The sequence below is a fragment of the Diachasmimorpha longicaudata genome, chromosome 7 (assembly GCF_034640455.1).
Source record: "Diachasmimorpha longicaudata isolate KC_UGA_2023 chromosome 7, iyDiaLong2, whole genome shotgun sequence".
Classification (NCBI taxonomy): Eukaryota; Metazoa; Arthropoda; class Insecta; order Hymenoptera; family Braconidae; genus Diachasmimorpha; species Diachasmimorpha longicaudata.
Genome location: NC_087231.1, coordinates 577887 through 593854, shown reverse-complemented (window position 1 = coordinate 593854; position 15968 = coordinate 577887). Strand labels below are relative to the sequence as shown.

General features: G+C 45.9%; 2 protein-coding genes across 3 annotated transcripts; both read right to left on the bottom strand.

Annotated features, from left to right (window-relative positions):
- Positions 1-3548: 3548 nt before the first annotated feature.
- LOC135164392 (uncharacterized) lies at positions 3549-6784 on the bottom strand. 2 transcript variants are annotated; one of them, XM_064124673.1, is made up of 3 exons: positions 6736-6784; positions 5006-5173; positions 3549-4924 (listed from the first exon to the last, which is right to left on the bottom strand). In XM_064124673.1, exons 2-3 carry the CDS (start codon positions 5006-5008, stop codon positions 3923-3925), a joined length of 1005 nt encoding a protein of 334 aa, XP_063980743.1. In that variant the 5' UTR covers positions 5009-5173; positions 6736-6784; the 3' UTR covers positions 3549-3922. The 2 variants fall into 2 exon arrangements, with proteins under 2 accessions (XP_063980743.1, XP_063980744.1); XM_064124674.1 differs by lacking the exon at positions 6736-6784 and having other exon boundaries at positions 5006-5633.
- A 4012-nt stretch (positions 6785-10796) lies between these two features.
- On the bottom strand, positions 10797-12940 carry LOC135164548 (uncharacterized). Its single transcript, XM_064125005.1, has 2 exons — positions 11985-12940; positions 10797-11829 (listed from the first exon to the last, which is right to left on the bottom strand). Exons 1-2 carry the CDS (start codon positions 12938-12940, stop codon positions 10797-10799), a joined length of 1989 nt encoding a protein of 662 aa, XP_063981075.1.
- Between the last annotated feature and the right edge of the window lie 3028 nt (positions 12941-15968).

Sequence of the window (15968 nt, the reverse complement as noted above, 5' to 3'; positions counted from 1 at the left end):
TTTATCAACTTCAAACTTTAAATGCAGCGCCTTTTTAAACGCTAGCGCCAAACTTGTATTCTTTTAATGTAACTGTTGTTGTAAAATAGGAAGTTGTTTCCGTAGCGGAAGAAAGAAATAGCTCATATATACCTATGCGTATACTAATAGCAGTGATGCCAGACGGGGGCAAAAATCCCACGCGTGGGGGTTTCATGCCCAACTCCCTTGCGCAACTACTGTTGCGGAGTGGGGCAGTGGGAGACGTGTGGGTCCCGCATCTGGCATCACTGTAAAATCTCATCTGTCGCGAGTTCACGAGAAAATGCTCACCCACAAAAGTGCCCAACGCGCCATAAGAAGTTTTCACTTAAAAAATAAATACGACAACCCGAGAAAAAATAGCTTGAGACACATCGCACTGTTACATTCCATCCCTAGCCTGCATCGTGATACCCCTGAAGCCTTGGTGGATCTAGTTGACACCATACGCCAACATCTCAGTGCCTTGAAGAACCTTGGAGAACCCGTCGACACTTGGGAATCCTAGATCATTCATCTAATATCATGCAAGATCAGTGCCCAGACCTTCCATCAGTAGGAAACGGAATTAAAAAATGAGGAGATGTGCTCACACAAATTATTATTGGAATTTCTCGAAGTACGTGGCACCTGCTCAAGCGCAATTCCACTTCCAATGGTCTCAATAACCAGGAGTAAACTACCCAGAAACCTGAAGAATCAGGTTAAATCCAAGGCTCAAGTATTCGTGACAGATAAGATAGCACCTTCAAATGCAAGAGGTGCAACAAAACTCACCACACACTTCTCCACCATGAGAAGCCGGGATCATATAGCACATCAGTGTCTACTACCGAAGACTCAACAGCAGCAGCATCATCAACACCATCAACCTCAACAGCATGACTACAATCAGATGAAGGGCTCAAAGCGGAAACAGTGGCGAGGACATTCAAACTGGAGATGTCAGAGAACTTGATCACCACTGCGATCATCAAGGTATTTGATGACGGACATCAACCAGAGCTTTGTCGTGCACTCCATGACACAGGATCATCCGCCAACTTCATCACAAGTGATTTCGCAAAGAAATTGAGCCTGAAGAAAACGAAGAGTGCTATTCCAGTGGGCAGCATCAATGAAAATACAACGATGTTCCATCATTTCATCTCGGCTGTAATTCAATCGTGTATCAACGACTTCAAGCTGGAGCTCCAGTTCCACATTGTGCATCATCTCCAAGCGTACTCCTGATCAGCAAATACCTCGACATCTCCTGGATATTCCTAAGAATATCAAATTGGCGGATCCAGATTTCCATAAACCAGCGGCAGTGGATCTCATTCTTGGGTCAGGTATTACATAGGCAGCTCTGAGTGGCGGACAAATCAAATTGTCGTCAACTCCGGAGACTGATCTTATCCTCCAAAAAACTATGTTCGGTTGGGTCATCGGTGGTAACATCCCGAGCAAGGGTCGTCAAATTGCAAGGCGCCATCACCTATCGCTCTTAGATGAATTCAAACGATTCTAGGAGATTGAAGATGGGCTTCAATCTCATGAGTCCGACAAACAGGACCATTTGTGTGACGAACATTTCCTCAACCATGTGACCAGGAGTGAGGAAGGCCGATACGTGGTCGCTCTTCCCTTCAACAACAACGTGCATCAACTCGGTTGCTCTCGCAAGCAGGCGGAACAGCGGCTCTACGGACTGGAACGACGTTTCAAACAGAATCCAGAATTCAAGAACCAGTATTCAGCAGTACTGAAAGAATATCTGCAACTAGGTCACATGAAGAAAGTGGAGAACGATATTGAAGAGGGCTTCTATCTTCCACATCACTCAGTAATCAAGGAGACCAGCCTGACCATGAAGGTACGGGTTGTATTCGATGCTTCTGCCCCATCTAGTTCCAAGATGTCTCTCAATAACGTGCTCATGGTCGGATCAACCATCCAAGATTGGCAAAGTTGAGAAATTCAGGTATTCTGGAAAAATCGGGGAATTTCTCAATTTTGTAAGGAATTCTCAAGAATTCCTTCAAACATCCCTGATCCAAAGGAGATATCCAGAAGGGGGAGAGTACGCTGAGAGAGAGAGAGAGAGAGAGAGCGAGAGAGGCTTAGGCATGAGTTAGGGTAAAAGAAAATAGGGAAATTAGAGTAACCGGGAGAATAACTCCCCAGTTCATGCGGGTAAAAAACCCGAGAATTAGATAGGAAGGGGTAATAGGAGTTAGTACGATCGGGAACGTTAGGGATGCGGGGATCAAAGGCAATTCCCGGTTATGAGCCAAATTTACCGAGCTACGTGAAATTCCCTGAGGATCACTCCCCCCGTTTAGATTTTTTTGGATCTGTATAGGAGTACGTAAAACTACCGCTCGATTTAGGGATCAAGAGGGAGTGGGGGATACGTTTTGGGTTTAGGGTGGCAGACCTAGGGGCCTAGAACAGCCCTAGTAACCCTTAGGATAGCCAAAAGGCTGAATTTCAAATAAATGATAAGAAGTTAGAATTTAGGGTAAAGGTTAGGGTTCCCACTTTCTTCTGATCCGCGACAAAACAACCAAAAGGATCTAATCGCGTTCCGCGGACAATACGTTTAGAGGTAAAAAGAAAATTATAGTCGAAAAATCACCTCCCGATCAAGAAATAATAGGATGGCGAAAAACCTCCAATTCAAATTTTGAACGCGGTTGGCGCGCGTGCCTCGGGTTGACACGGAGACGCCAGCGCCATTAAGACCGAGTACGACCACAATTCACTTATTGTGATTATTCCATTGTCGGAAAACACGTGTGACGGACCCCAAAGATTGAGGTGCGAATAAAAATAAAATTCAAGTGCAATTACGTGGTGAAGATTCTCGACGACGCGGTACCAATGCAAGGAGACACCCTGGCGACTACCGGCAGCGAATTGGGTTCGAGGAATAGGGTGAGAGAGGCTATCCGCTGCATATTCGACGGTCGTCGCCGGTCGACAACAGAACACGTGGGTAACGAGCCACAGGTAAGATTGCATCATTTAATAGCTAAGATAGGAGTAAAGGGAATATTTGTGATGTTATTTTAATTAATTCCTCATCTCGGTGCCGCTAAAATTAATTTATATTATTTTTTAGAAAATAAGATCTTGTGTATATAGAAATATGCCGCTTCCCTGGACGAGGGGAAGCGCGGAGAGGTTTCTTGCCGTCTCCCGCGGTCGAGGGGAGGCGGAAGAGGGAATCGCCCAAGACAATGGTGCCAGACGGCACAGATTTTGGGAATACCTTTTCAGTTTGATTCTAAAATAGGAACACCGCGGTAGGGTTTTTGATAGAGAGGAAGAATAGAGTCGGTTAGACCATCGAAGGGTGCGTATCGTGGTGAGAGTGATCGGTGCTGATCGAGTGCGGGGCGATTAGCCAAGAAGGTAATCGCAATGCGTGAGTGGTACGCATAAGGAACCACCACGAGAATTTTTAATCCTCTGAAATAATTCAGAGACATTTAGGGAATTATGATGCCTCCCCATTGGTGGAGGAGATTTCCGCGAGATCCGTTTCGTTTATAGGGATTTGATAATGATTTAATTTGAAGTAGGGATTTGCTCTGAGTGATTCAGAGAGAAAACAATTGAAAGGGTTAATTAAGCCAAAAATTAGGAATTTCGATCCTCGTCTTTCGCGTTATCTCTCTCGGCGGACTCGTGTGATTTAAAAGAGATTGACAGATCGGTCGAGCCCGATCTGTCAATTATACTTCGCGTCTCGTTCTCGATGATTACATATGTAGATGTTTAGAGACTGGATAATTTCACTTTATTTGCGTTATTCTTCATCATTATAATATTTATGCTGTCACATTACACGTTATTTTATTTGTTTATTATTATTATTATTATTATTATATTCCTTTTTTAAAATTTTTTTTCATTTTTTAAGTACTGATAATGCGAAGGTCTCCTTTGGAGGCTCTATAGGTTGGTTATAAAATCTAGCAAAAACTCCTGACCTCTCAGACCATCCTGCTGTTTTTCGAATTATACTAAGATCTACACCCTGTTTGAAAGCTTTTGACACAGCTGCATGACGTGTACTATAAGCGCTGAATATTCCAGTATCAATACCTGCTCTACTGATTAGTTTTTTAATCCAGTGTCCTATAGTCTGAGATGTCACAGCCTTATGAGGTTTCTTGGTTGATATAAATAACCGTTTGTTGTCACCCCTTAACTCTCTGGTTAGCTCTAAATACCTAATTACATGAGAGGCTACACAGAGTCTCTTGTTCCCCTGAAAAAATGGAATCACTAAGTCTGGTTGGGGCTTACCTCGCTTTGACATTTTGATACGCTCTGGGATTTTTATGCTAATATGTTCTTCTGACACTACTATATTCTCAATATTAATCTTCTCTAGGGTTTGGAGCCTGTGGCCTGTTGTGAGTGCTATAAGGGTAGCTGTCTCTTGTGAAAGCATCATTAAATTACGAGAGTCAGTCATTTTCTCAATGAAATCTAGTACTACCGAAGGATCCCAGGTACTTGAATATCGAGCTCTACTCGGACGTGCTTTATGAACGCCTTTAAAAAATCTTGATAGAGATTTGTTATTGGAAATATCAGCATTGGAAATAAGAGAAATTGCCGAACGAGCTGAATTAAGTGAGCTATAACTGCTTCCTTCATAGAATCTTTTAGTCAAAAATTTTATGATCATTGGTATCTCGGCTTTAAACGTGTCGCATTTCATGGCCTGTAAAAATTTCCACCATTGATCCAGGTGTCCCTCATATTGTTTGAGTGTTGATCCTTCGATTGACTTGATGAAAAACTCTGCCGACTCCTGAGGCATCCCCTTATTTAGATACGCTTGCCGGATAATTTCACGACCACCAGGGAAAGGTTCGTGGCTAGCCGATGTACTATCTTTCTGTTAGGAGAGAGAAGTAATTGTTTATCTGGATCGAAAATGAGTGGTTTCTCACAAGCCAATCTCATGAGCAGAGGTTACCATGGTTGGGCAGGCCAGAGGGGTGCAACCACTGTACCCTGTGCTTCATCTACGATGATTTTCTTGATAGTTTGAGTCAATAGCGCGAACGGAGGGAATGCGTAAAATTTTTTTCTCGACCAATTAATCGTGACAGCATCAATATGTTGAGCTTCAGGGTCTGGACCCCTTGAACAGAAATTTTGACATTTTTTGTTATTTCTGGATGCAAAGAGATCCATAGAAAAAGGACCAAATTTCCTATTTATTATATGAAAAGCCTGCGAAGAAATTTCCCATTCTGTGTCAATATTTTTAACACGAGAAGCAGTGTCTGCTTCTGAATTTTCAGCTGAAGGGATATAAGAAGCAAAAATCCAAATTCTCCTAGTCTCACACCAGTGCCAAATTTCCTTAGCAAGTTTTGTGAGATGAGGAAACCGAACCCCACCAGTCTTGTTTATGTATGCTATCGCAGTTGTATTGTCCATTCGAATAAGAATTTCACAATTGCATGAGTCTCTGGCAAATGTTTTTAAGGCTAGGAAGCAAGCTAGAAGTTCAAGATAATTTATATGATGTTTTCTATCTTTAAGGGTCCAGAAACCACCAGTTTTTATACCCCTTGAAAAGGCGCCCCACCCACTAAGGGATGCATCTGAAAATATTTCCATTTTGTAAGATATCGTTCTGATTCGATGAATTCCTAATAGTAAATTTCTTTTCCACCAAACCAAATCATCGCTCACTGATTTACTTAACCTCATCATTGCTTCATAATTGTTATTATTAATTAGTAACTGTAGATATTGAAGTCTCTCTAAGCTCTTACAGTGAACTCGGCCATATGCTACAGCTGGACAGCATGCTGTGAGTACACCTAATAAATGAGCAAATTTACGAATAGAAACCATCTGTCCTAGGCTAAACTGGTCAAGAAGTTCCGATACTTTTTCTTTCTTTATACTAGGTAATTCAATTGTGTAATCCTCTGAATTTAAGATAAATCCAAGATATTTACACTGTTTACTGGGCTCAATTGAACTCTTCTTGTAGTTAATCACCAGGCCTAGCGATTCTAATAAAGTGATGGTTTTTGACACATTTACGCGGCATAATTCCCGATTTTTACCAAATAATAAGAGGTCATCTAAGTATATAACCAATAATAGACCTTGTGATCGCAATCTATTCACAACCGGTTTCATGACCTTGGTAAAAACAATCGGACTGGTAGCAAGACCAAAGGGTACGCAATTAAATTGATACAATTTGTCTTCGAATCTGAATCGCAAGTATTTTTTGCTATTTTCATCGACTGGGATTAAAAAATACGCGTCCTTCAGATCTAAAGAGCTCATGTAAGTTCCTCTACACATTAGGTCTCTGGCTGTCCTCAGGTCTTCCATCTTAAAATGAGTATAAGAAATGAATTTCTTTAATCTTTTTAAATTTATAATAAATCTATATGAGCCGTCGGGTTTTGGTACTAGGAAATATGAAGAAATGAATTCTCCTTCTGTTGGCTCACATTCCTCAATAGCTCCTTTCGCAATTAATTTGTTGATTTCCTTCTTAATCATGATTAACTCTTGAGAATTTCTAATGTTAGGTGAATGTTGCGACAATTGGACCGGTGATCGCTTAAAAGGGATCTTATAGCCTTCGAGTGCTTCTAAGATGAATTTGTCTGAGGTTATTTGTCTCCATTTCTCTATGAAATGTGATAGACGCCCTGCAATCTCTCTTACCTCCTCTACTTGCGAGTTAACGGTCTGGATTGACGAGACGTTGACTGGGGCGTCAAACGAGCTGTTGCTGGGCGAGTCGATGGTCTCGGGCTGAATTTCAATCGGAGACGGCCCTCTTGATATTGACCCACATGTCTCCTTGCAGGTGGGTTTTTCCAGTTTCCCGAATTAGATGCTTTAGCCTGCGTCCTTGGCTTCTCCACTGCTTTGATTTCGGTACAAGCTTTCTCAGTGACCTTGGCTTCCTTCACCTGATCTGCGAACTTTTGCCCCTAAAGCCACTTCTCATCAGGCTTGGTCGCGTCGATTGTGGGTTTGACTGACCTACTGAGAAGAGGAGTGATAAAAGATCGTCGAGTCATCGAATGTTGGTGGAATATATCCGCCAACATCTTCCCCGCATCACAGAGATAGCTAGCGAATTGAGTATAATCGATTCCCCCTTCAGGATCCTCCAGAATCATTGACACTGCTGCTGCCAGGGCTACAATGGCTGTACCAATGTCATTTTGTGTGTTCCCAAAATGTTTATCACGTTTCTTAGTGATATCTGTCAGAGCTGGGTGTACTTCCAGGTTGATGCCGGGAGCCTCAGCAAATAGAGAACCCGATTTGGGATACTACTCACTGATGCTGGTTTTAATTTTTTCAGGTAAACCCACCGACATGAAATTTCTCCAAGCTGTCTTCACCTCCTCTTGCAATTTGAGGTCTGCTGTGGCTGCTGTCTCCTTTCCAATCATCTGGAGAATTTTGACGTCCAGTTGCTCAGTTTCACCACATTCGGTCTTCTCATTGCCCTGGGCAGCATCTGAGCGTTCTATCTGCACGCTCTCTGGATCTTCGTCGATGTTAATACCGTTCTGATCGTTTTCTTTTGATTCAATGTCTGAAAAAACAAATTCGATGTGGAGGAGGTCTCGTAAGGAAATTTTCCTTTCTTAAAGTCGTGTGGACCTTTAAGTTCGAGAATATCGAATACAAGATTGGGGAAATTTCGTATGGAAAGAACCCCACGAATCTTTTCAACTCAAAATTATTGAGGATTTCTAATGGCTTGTTGCCCGCAACATTCGTATGGAACGTCTGCGAAGAACAACTTCGTGTGCAAGTTTATTCTTAAGGGTTTTAATCTGACCTACCGTCTAGAGTCACAATTTTCCTTCCAGGATTATTTAACCCATTATGTTCAGCATTATTGGTTCCTTTATTCTCAGCAAGAGATGTGACAAGAGAAGTGAGGTTAGAGATCTGCCGCTCCATTGCCTCTAGCCTTCTATCAGTTCTGGAACACGTTCTCTTACGGTCCCTTGATCTAGATCTCGACTTCTTTCTTTTTCTGTCATTCGACATTATTTTAAATAGGAATAAAAAACTTAGAAGATGAATTTTAATAACGCGTTGTTCTCCGTAGCTGTGAAGTCTACCGCACAACGAAACTGAGTGACTCAAATCAGGATGGCACTACGGACAGTAGCGGGCAGAAATTTTGAATTCAAATCTCTAAAACGTTGTGAAGTTTACCTCATCCGAGGCTAACTACATATGTAATCATCGAGAACGAGATACGAAGTATAATTATGATGTTATCACTTATAGTTATTTAAGATTCTTTCAAATGATGATAGTATTTATTAAGATAGTGTATTAGAATTAATGAAAATAATATCAAAAGCAATAATTAAATATATTTATTTTATTCAGAGTTTTTAGGGTTTCGTTATTTTCTTTTATGGATAAAAGCCTGACGAACCACCTCCATCCGGACTACGCCCTCTCTCCACAACCTACCCCCTGAGCAGCACGGGTATTCAAGGTCTTCCCATGGATTCGTAAGCAAAGCTATACGTTTTTCGTTTCATATATTTTGGTTTATGTTGAGAATTAGTTTATTGAGACCCCGGTTTGTCGTCCCCCGGTAAAAAGGACGGCTGGCGCCCAACAAATGTTGCTTGCGAATCCAGGGGAAAGGGCAGTTAACGGGTTTTTCTCAACCCCGAGGAAAAATCTCGTTACAATTTTCACAACTTTTCTCAACTCTTTTAGGTGAACTATTTTGAATTTCCAATCGCCAATCTCCCAAAAGAGTTGAAATGTTTTTTTCTCGATTTTCACGCGCTCCCACGCGTTGTAACGGCTTATTCTTTGTAAAATTTCCGTGAATGTAAAAATTAAGAAAATTTTTTTTTTCAATTTCAAAATTCACAAGTCTTCAAATTCTCAAGAATAAAAAATTCTGAAAGCTCAAAAATTCTAGATCTAGAAATTTGGAATTCGTGCAGTGTGAAAAAATCTGAACTTCAGAACTAGCCAAAAATAATAAATTAACAAATAAACAAGACGAAAAGATACCATTTCAAGTAAATATGTTTATGAAGAATTAAACAGAAAATTTTGAATTCGATTCTAAAATGCTAAAATCGTTATGCGTAACGAAAAGTCATATCTTAAACATTTCCTCACAACATAATAACACACTGCGAAAAAAACGTTTTCATAATGATATTTTTCTTTCAGCCTTTGAATTATTCAAGGAACTACCGTTCTGGAATTTAATTCTTCATAATATTTGATTTCTGGAGGGAGGTAAGAACTTTTAATGTTTTATTTTTCATAAATATAGTTCGATTGAATTATTATTTCAACGACAGAACTAACTTTTTTTATTACAGGGAAACTCAACGAATTTCATCGTATCTCGGAGAATTGGAGCTGTGTATTTATTTTTCTAATAAAAAGATTGATAACCATTATAGTCTTGTTATATCTCATGAAACCTCACTCTATCCCTTAACCCTCAAATTGAAATCAAATTAAACTAAAATAAGAAAAATTGACACTTGAATAACAAAAACCTTTTTCAACCAAGAAAATAGCAATTAAGAAAGCAAAAGAACACAATAAATAGAACTTGAAAGAAAAACAGAACAACACCAGAACAGTGAAAGATAAAAAATTACAAAGATGTTGAAGAGACGTTTGCAAGAACCAGACATTGAGCAACACGAAGGTCGAAATACGAAACAGTCAAAGTTAACATATATTGAACGGAGAAAACAAAGACTTGCTAATATCATATTTCAAAATCCTAAATCTCATTCTCCTATGAAAATGATTGAAAAGACAAACCATTATCAAACTGAGCATGTATTCCACAAAAAAACATGTCTTAATACAATTGTACCAAATGCAGTGCAAATTGATCATAATTATGCTAAATCAACTGATAGATATGAAAGAGCATCTCTTTATTCAAGCACCATTCTAAAACCCATATCGACGAATTCTAAAACACACATTTTACAATTGAATACCAGTAGCAATATAAAGGTAGAACCAATAAAAAAAATGTAAGCCGTCATGGGACGTCTGGCAGATGTGAAACATCGTGTGCGTAAAAGTACTATGCATAGAAGATGATATTATTACAGGAATTAAATAAGGCCTAATGAAAAATTGAAGTATTACGAATTTCTTACAGAAAATGGTAAGTTTATTTGACAAACATTTATTTACATGTGACATAAACATTCGATATTAATATCAAGTGGCCATAATTTAAATATTTGCATCTGTGACTTCAGTAATAGTTATATTCGATGTTTCCTCTGCCGGTATTCCTGTCACGATTTGTCGATGATAACGACAGTACGTTACAAAAGTATTGGATGAAACATCATCAAGATATCTGACAAATACAGCATTTATTGTTGTTCCGTATTAAAAAATATAAAAACACATTTATATTTATAAAAAATATAAATATGTTAATAAAATCTAAGATCACTTATCACTTATTATTCTTAGACGGTCCAAGCCAGAGGTGCAATCAGCCTCACGGCCATTTCACACCCTGCCCTTAGGCAGCCGTCCAGTCGCTGGTATCGAGTATCTGTGCCGTACGAGCAAACTCATAGAGCCCCTTGATCCCGTCCCTGTCGACGCGTATATCTGTGCATGTAGACCCAAAAACATCTCACCGGACTTCATCGAGCCCGCTGCATCTTGTGCATAGGTGAAGAGGATCTTCCTCCGTCAACCCGCATCTTTTGCATAGGGGGTCAGTCCCCTTGCCTCCTTGATAAATACAGAGCCAGGGGCCAGTGTCCAGTGATAAGCCCCACTATAGCGCGGAGCCAGTGTCCAGTGATAAGCCCCACTATAGCGCGGAGCTTAGCCCTGTTTAGACCCAACAAAGTCTCTGCGATCTTCCTAGTGGGATTTTCTAGGAAGGATTTCATGTGCCTGGCACCCGTCTCCGAGTCCCATCTCTCCACAATCCTCCTATCCCCACGCTCCTTGACCAGGTCCTTCACAAAGTCGGTGTGCACGCCTACGTGCTCCACCTCTCCCCGAAAGGCCCTGTTGCTACCGTTCTTTGCTAGCTCATCGGCTTTCTCATTGCATTTGATGTCAGCGTGGCCCGGAATCCAAGCCCCCTCAAGCCGATTATTTACGGCAATTTCCTCCATCAGCTCAACGCATTCACCCACTAACTTAGAGCAACACTCATACCTCAGTATTGCCCTCAGCGCGCGCCAGCTGTCTGAATAGATGAAGATCTTTTTGCCCTTGTTCCCTCTCTCCAGGATCATCCTGGCGCAGGTCCGTAGGGCAGCCAACTCAGTCTGGAGCACGGTTGCGTGCGAGTCCAACCCAATGGTCCTCGTTATTGCGGGCCCCTCTGACCAGACCCCCGCTTCTGCCCGTCCGCTCGCCCGTGATCCGTCCGTATACCAGACTAGACCGCGGGGCGGCACCCAGTCCGCATCCTTTCCTGACGGGGTTTCCCCCCACCCAAGGTTGACGGAGAACTTTCTGCGAAAGTGCCATCTGGGTCTGCAGGCGTCAGCACTGCGCGACAGTAGCCCTTCCAGCTCTCCGTCCGCGCGGAGGACACTAGCGTGCCCATTCCTAACTCCCTTCCATGTTCCCTGTAGCAGCAATCTCGCGGCCGCTTTTATCGCCTCCTCCCTTATAATTAGGTGTGGCGGTTGCATAAAGAGCAGGGCCTCCAACACTGAGCTCGGGGTCATTCTGAGGGCCCCTATTATGCCCAGCATCGCAAGCCTGCCTATTCTGTCCACCGCTTTCCTGTGGCAGGCCTTGTTCAAGGCTGTCCACCACACTGCGGCTGCGTATGTTAGCTGTGGGGTCATAATGGCCGTGTAGATCCACTTGACCATCCTCGGCCTTAGACCCCATGTGCTTCCGAACATTCGCCTGCACGCCCAGTATGTCATAGTGACCTTGCTAGTCTGCATGGCGATATGCTTTTCCAGCTGAGCTTCTTGTCGAGCCAAATACCTAGGTATTTGACCTCCCCCGAGAATTCCAGCAGTGTGTTATAAATGGAGGGAGATTTAACAGCACCCCTCCTTCTGCATGTAAAGTGCACCATCTCCGGTTCGCCTGGATTTGCCCTTAGGCCCTTCGATGTGCACCAGTGCTGAACATAGTCCAGCGCCTTCTGCATTTTGCTATGTAGCGTGCTCGCGTTCCTGCTAGTTACCAGCAGTGCCACATCATCTGCGTATGCGACTGTCCTTACCCCCAATTCCTCGAGTCCAGTGAGGAGGCCGTCAACAACGAGGAGCCATGGCAGAGGAGAGATAACTCCCCCCTGCAGGCAGCCCCTCTCCTCCGCAGCCCTTACATCACTGTCCCGAAGGGAGGAGTGGACAACTCTTGTGCGGAGCATGGCGGCTATCCATTTGATGAGCGATTTCTCGATCCCAAAAGCTGCCGCAGCTTTCTCCATCGTATCACAGGAAGTATTGTCGAAAGCCCCTTCGATGTCTATGAAGACACCAAGGGTGTCCTCCCCCTTTTCCTTCGCGTTTTCTATTGTGCCTACCAAGTGGTGCAGCGCAGTCTCAGTTGATCTTCCAGCTTGGTAAGCATGTTGTGAGGAGCATATCTGGTTAGTCCTCAGTGCCCCCGCCTTAATGTGCCTGTCGACCAGCCTCTCCAGCGTCTTCAACAAGAAGGAGCTCAGGCTGATTGGTCTGTAGGCTGTCGCGTTGTCGTAGCTGCATTTACCCAGTTTGGGGATAAAGACAACCCTGACTTCCCGCCACCTGCCAGGCACATAGCCCAATGCTAGGCAGGCCCTGAATGCCGGTATCAGTGTGTGCAGGAGCAATGGTCCCCCTTTTTGGAAGAGGGCCGGATGTATCCCATCCGGACCCGGACTCTTGTTCATTTCGAAGGAGTCCACCGCCCACTACAGCCTGTCCAGCGTTACTATGCTTGCGGCTAGCTCCCAGTCGGGATCGCCGCTTCCTCTCCGCTTCCAGTCCACTTCCGCGCACTCTCCAGGATGCTCTATAATAGAGTCCGGAAAGTGCGCGCGAACCAGATGCTCAAGGACCTCTCGCGGTTCTGTGATGGTCTCTCCCCTTGTCAGCGTGATTCCACCCAGCCGTTCTGTAGGGCCCCCCGAGAAGACTCTGTGAAGCCTGGAGATGCCTGAAAGCGCCTCCAATTCCTCACACTATGTCCTTCAGGTGAGGTCCTTTGATCGTTTTATGAGCCTCTTGTACTCCCTCTGCACATTTCTGTACAGAGTCCAGTCTTCGGCTCTCTTCGATTTGTGCGCTCGGTTCCCGAGTCTCCTGGACTGGCTTCTCAGCCGGTCCAACTCACGACTCCACCAAGGCACTTTGTTTCCTTGCCTGCATCGTCTAGCCGGGCATGCCGTCTCGAAGGACAGGTTGGAGGACTCCTCGTCCTCCAACCTGTCCTCTCTGCAGGGCCTTACGCGTCCTACCCCGAGCCTTCCCTCTAAGTGCCTCTCAAAGGAGTCTCAGTCGGTGGCTCTTGGGTTTCTGCGCAAGTGGTCCTGCTGCGGTTTGGCACAGCCCTTCATTCTAAATTTGATGCGTCGATGGTCGGAGAGTGTGTCCTCCCGGTCCACTCTCCAGTCCCTGCATCGCCCCCCAGCCGGCGGGTGCACATGGTTACGTCAATGATACATTGACAGCGAGAGGTGACAAACGTGGGCCTCTGGCCCCTATTTAGGATCTCCAGGTCCACGTCTGCCATAAATTCCAGGAGAGCAGTGCCCCTGTCATTACATCTTTCACTGCCCCACACCACGTTCTGCCCGTTTGCATCACACCCTATGATGACTGGCAGCTTTTTGGATCTGTAGTGATTCACCAGATCACGCAGTTCTTTGGTGGGTGGTGGTGTCGGCGAGTCATGTGGGAAGTAAGCCGAGCAGAACACAATATCCTCCGCACCGGCCTCCCCCCGAAGTCTCACGACAACCGCCACCAAGTCTCTGTGGCAGAAGTTGGCCATTTCCATGGCTCGGCACGCTCTTTTGACAACAATGCAGGCCCTGGGGCCCAGGTCGCCCCGAGCATAGAATAGCTCCACCTCGCCTCCAGATAGGCCTTTTACCGGGCCTCCGTGTTGCCAGGGCTCTTGCATAATGCATATGTCAGTGTGCCCTACTGCAAGACTGCGACTCAGCAGGGCAGTCGCAGCCTTGCAGTGCTGCAAGTTAATCTGGGAGCAGTGGCCTAACAGTGAGCCTAAACCGTCTCCCTGCATCTTGCCCTCTGCTCCTTCTCCCCTCGTCCGCCTGGCCATTGGTGAGCCGTTAGGCAGGGTCGCCTGTTGGCCCCCTTACCTGCCCCGAGTGGGATGAGCCCCGCAGGGCCCAGTTGAGGGTCCCTTGAGACCCCCTCCCAGTTCCCGCCGCGCCCCCCCCCTTGTCAGAGGCGGCCTTCCTCTCCAGCCCTTGGTGCGTCCGCTCAGCGGCGGCCGTGCACGGGCACGGAGGTCCCTCTGTAAGAGGGAGCCTTCCTCGCTCTCCTTTTCCCCACCCTCGCGGGCGCCTTCCCCGGCAGTTACTGGGGCACTCTCCGGGCCACCTGGACCCTTTGACGATCCCTTCCGCCCTTCCCCATCCCCTGCGGTCCCTGACCGCCTCTGGTCAGCAAGCGCGTCTACTGGGCCTCGCTGCGCCTGGGGCGCCTTTCCCCCCGCCGCTCTCCACTGGGTCTCATAAAAACGAGCCCGGCCGAGGCAGTAGAAAGGGGCCATCCCCATACCCTTCAGGGCCTCTAGGGACTTGGGGTCCACACCCAACACCAGGTTGAGCCCCTCCACCCCGCTCCGGCAGTCCCTGACCCTCCGCTTACCTGTGGTGAGGGCCCTGTTCTGCACCCTCAGCCTCTCAAGGGCCACAGCCGCTCCCACGGGTTTTCCCGGGAGAAAGCCCGTAACCCTGGTCAGCTTTTGGATCGCTTCCTTATCCACCAGGATAAGGGAGGCCCCTTCCCAGGGTACCAGGGTGGGCACCACGGTCTTCAGCCATTCTCTCGACTGACTGTCCGTGCATGCCACCCACAACACGCCATCGTCAAACCAATGGCCGTCAAAGCTCGGGACCTGACCGTCTAGGTCAGTCCCGAACAGTGCCGCCACTAGCGCCTCCTGAACCAGGTCGGCCTGTTCTCTCGTCAGGGACAGCTCAGGATGGCCAGTTGGCACTACGGCCACCCTGCCGCCACGCTTCACCGCCTCTCTGAAGGAGAGTGCCCCTAGTCTTTCCATAGCCCTTTTATTTTTGGGCATGGCCACATCGGCGGGCCCCGCGCTTCTCCGCACCCGTCTAACCCTTCCTCCTCTTCCCCTGGGTAGGAGGACCCAGCGACAGCGGGCCCACCACTGGTAGGCCCCTCTGAGGCTGACTCCCCCTCCACTTCCATCCGTATCTGCGCTTGTTCCCCTTCCGGGGCCCTAGCGCAGATCATCTTCTCCTCTGACCTGTATGCCTCTGTCGTTCCTTCAGAGAGGGCACCGTCATCGGCATTAAAATTTTTAATATTAGTAGATGGGTTCATATGATTCCCACGAGTGTCCAGGAAAAAACGGTCCACCCCCGCAGAGCCTGGATGCGGGGGTAAGGCATGCATACAATGGGGTACTGCCAGGTTCTCCAAGGGTATCGTTTACGACACTGTTCCCCAGGGTCATTCAGCCCTCGGCACGATCACTTCCACCTTAGCTTGGGGAGTCTGGTCCGCGGCGATGCCTTGGGTCTTCCTGACGGGTTTTTACTTCCGTAGGTCGACGTTATAGCTGTCGCTGGCCGGGTTCCGAAGTGTGCCCCAGGATCCTGGAGTCAGGTGCTGTTATTCAGCCTCCTGTCTCCGTTCCCGAGGTGCCACTCTTTCTCCGGCCGTCCCCCTATCCGCCACTTGTGAACGCGCTCA

Excerpts from the sequence above, each read along its gene's own strand:
- LOC135164548 (XM_064125005.1), bottom strand. The coding sequence starts at position 12,940 with ATGAACAAGAGTCCGGGTCCGGATGGGATACATCCGGCCCTCTTCCAA. Across the intron at positions 11,830-11,984 it reads TCGCCATGCAGACTAGCAAG|GAAAGCGGTGGACAGAATAG; the intron begins GTCACTATGACA and ends GGCCTGCCACAG.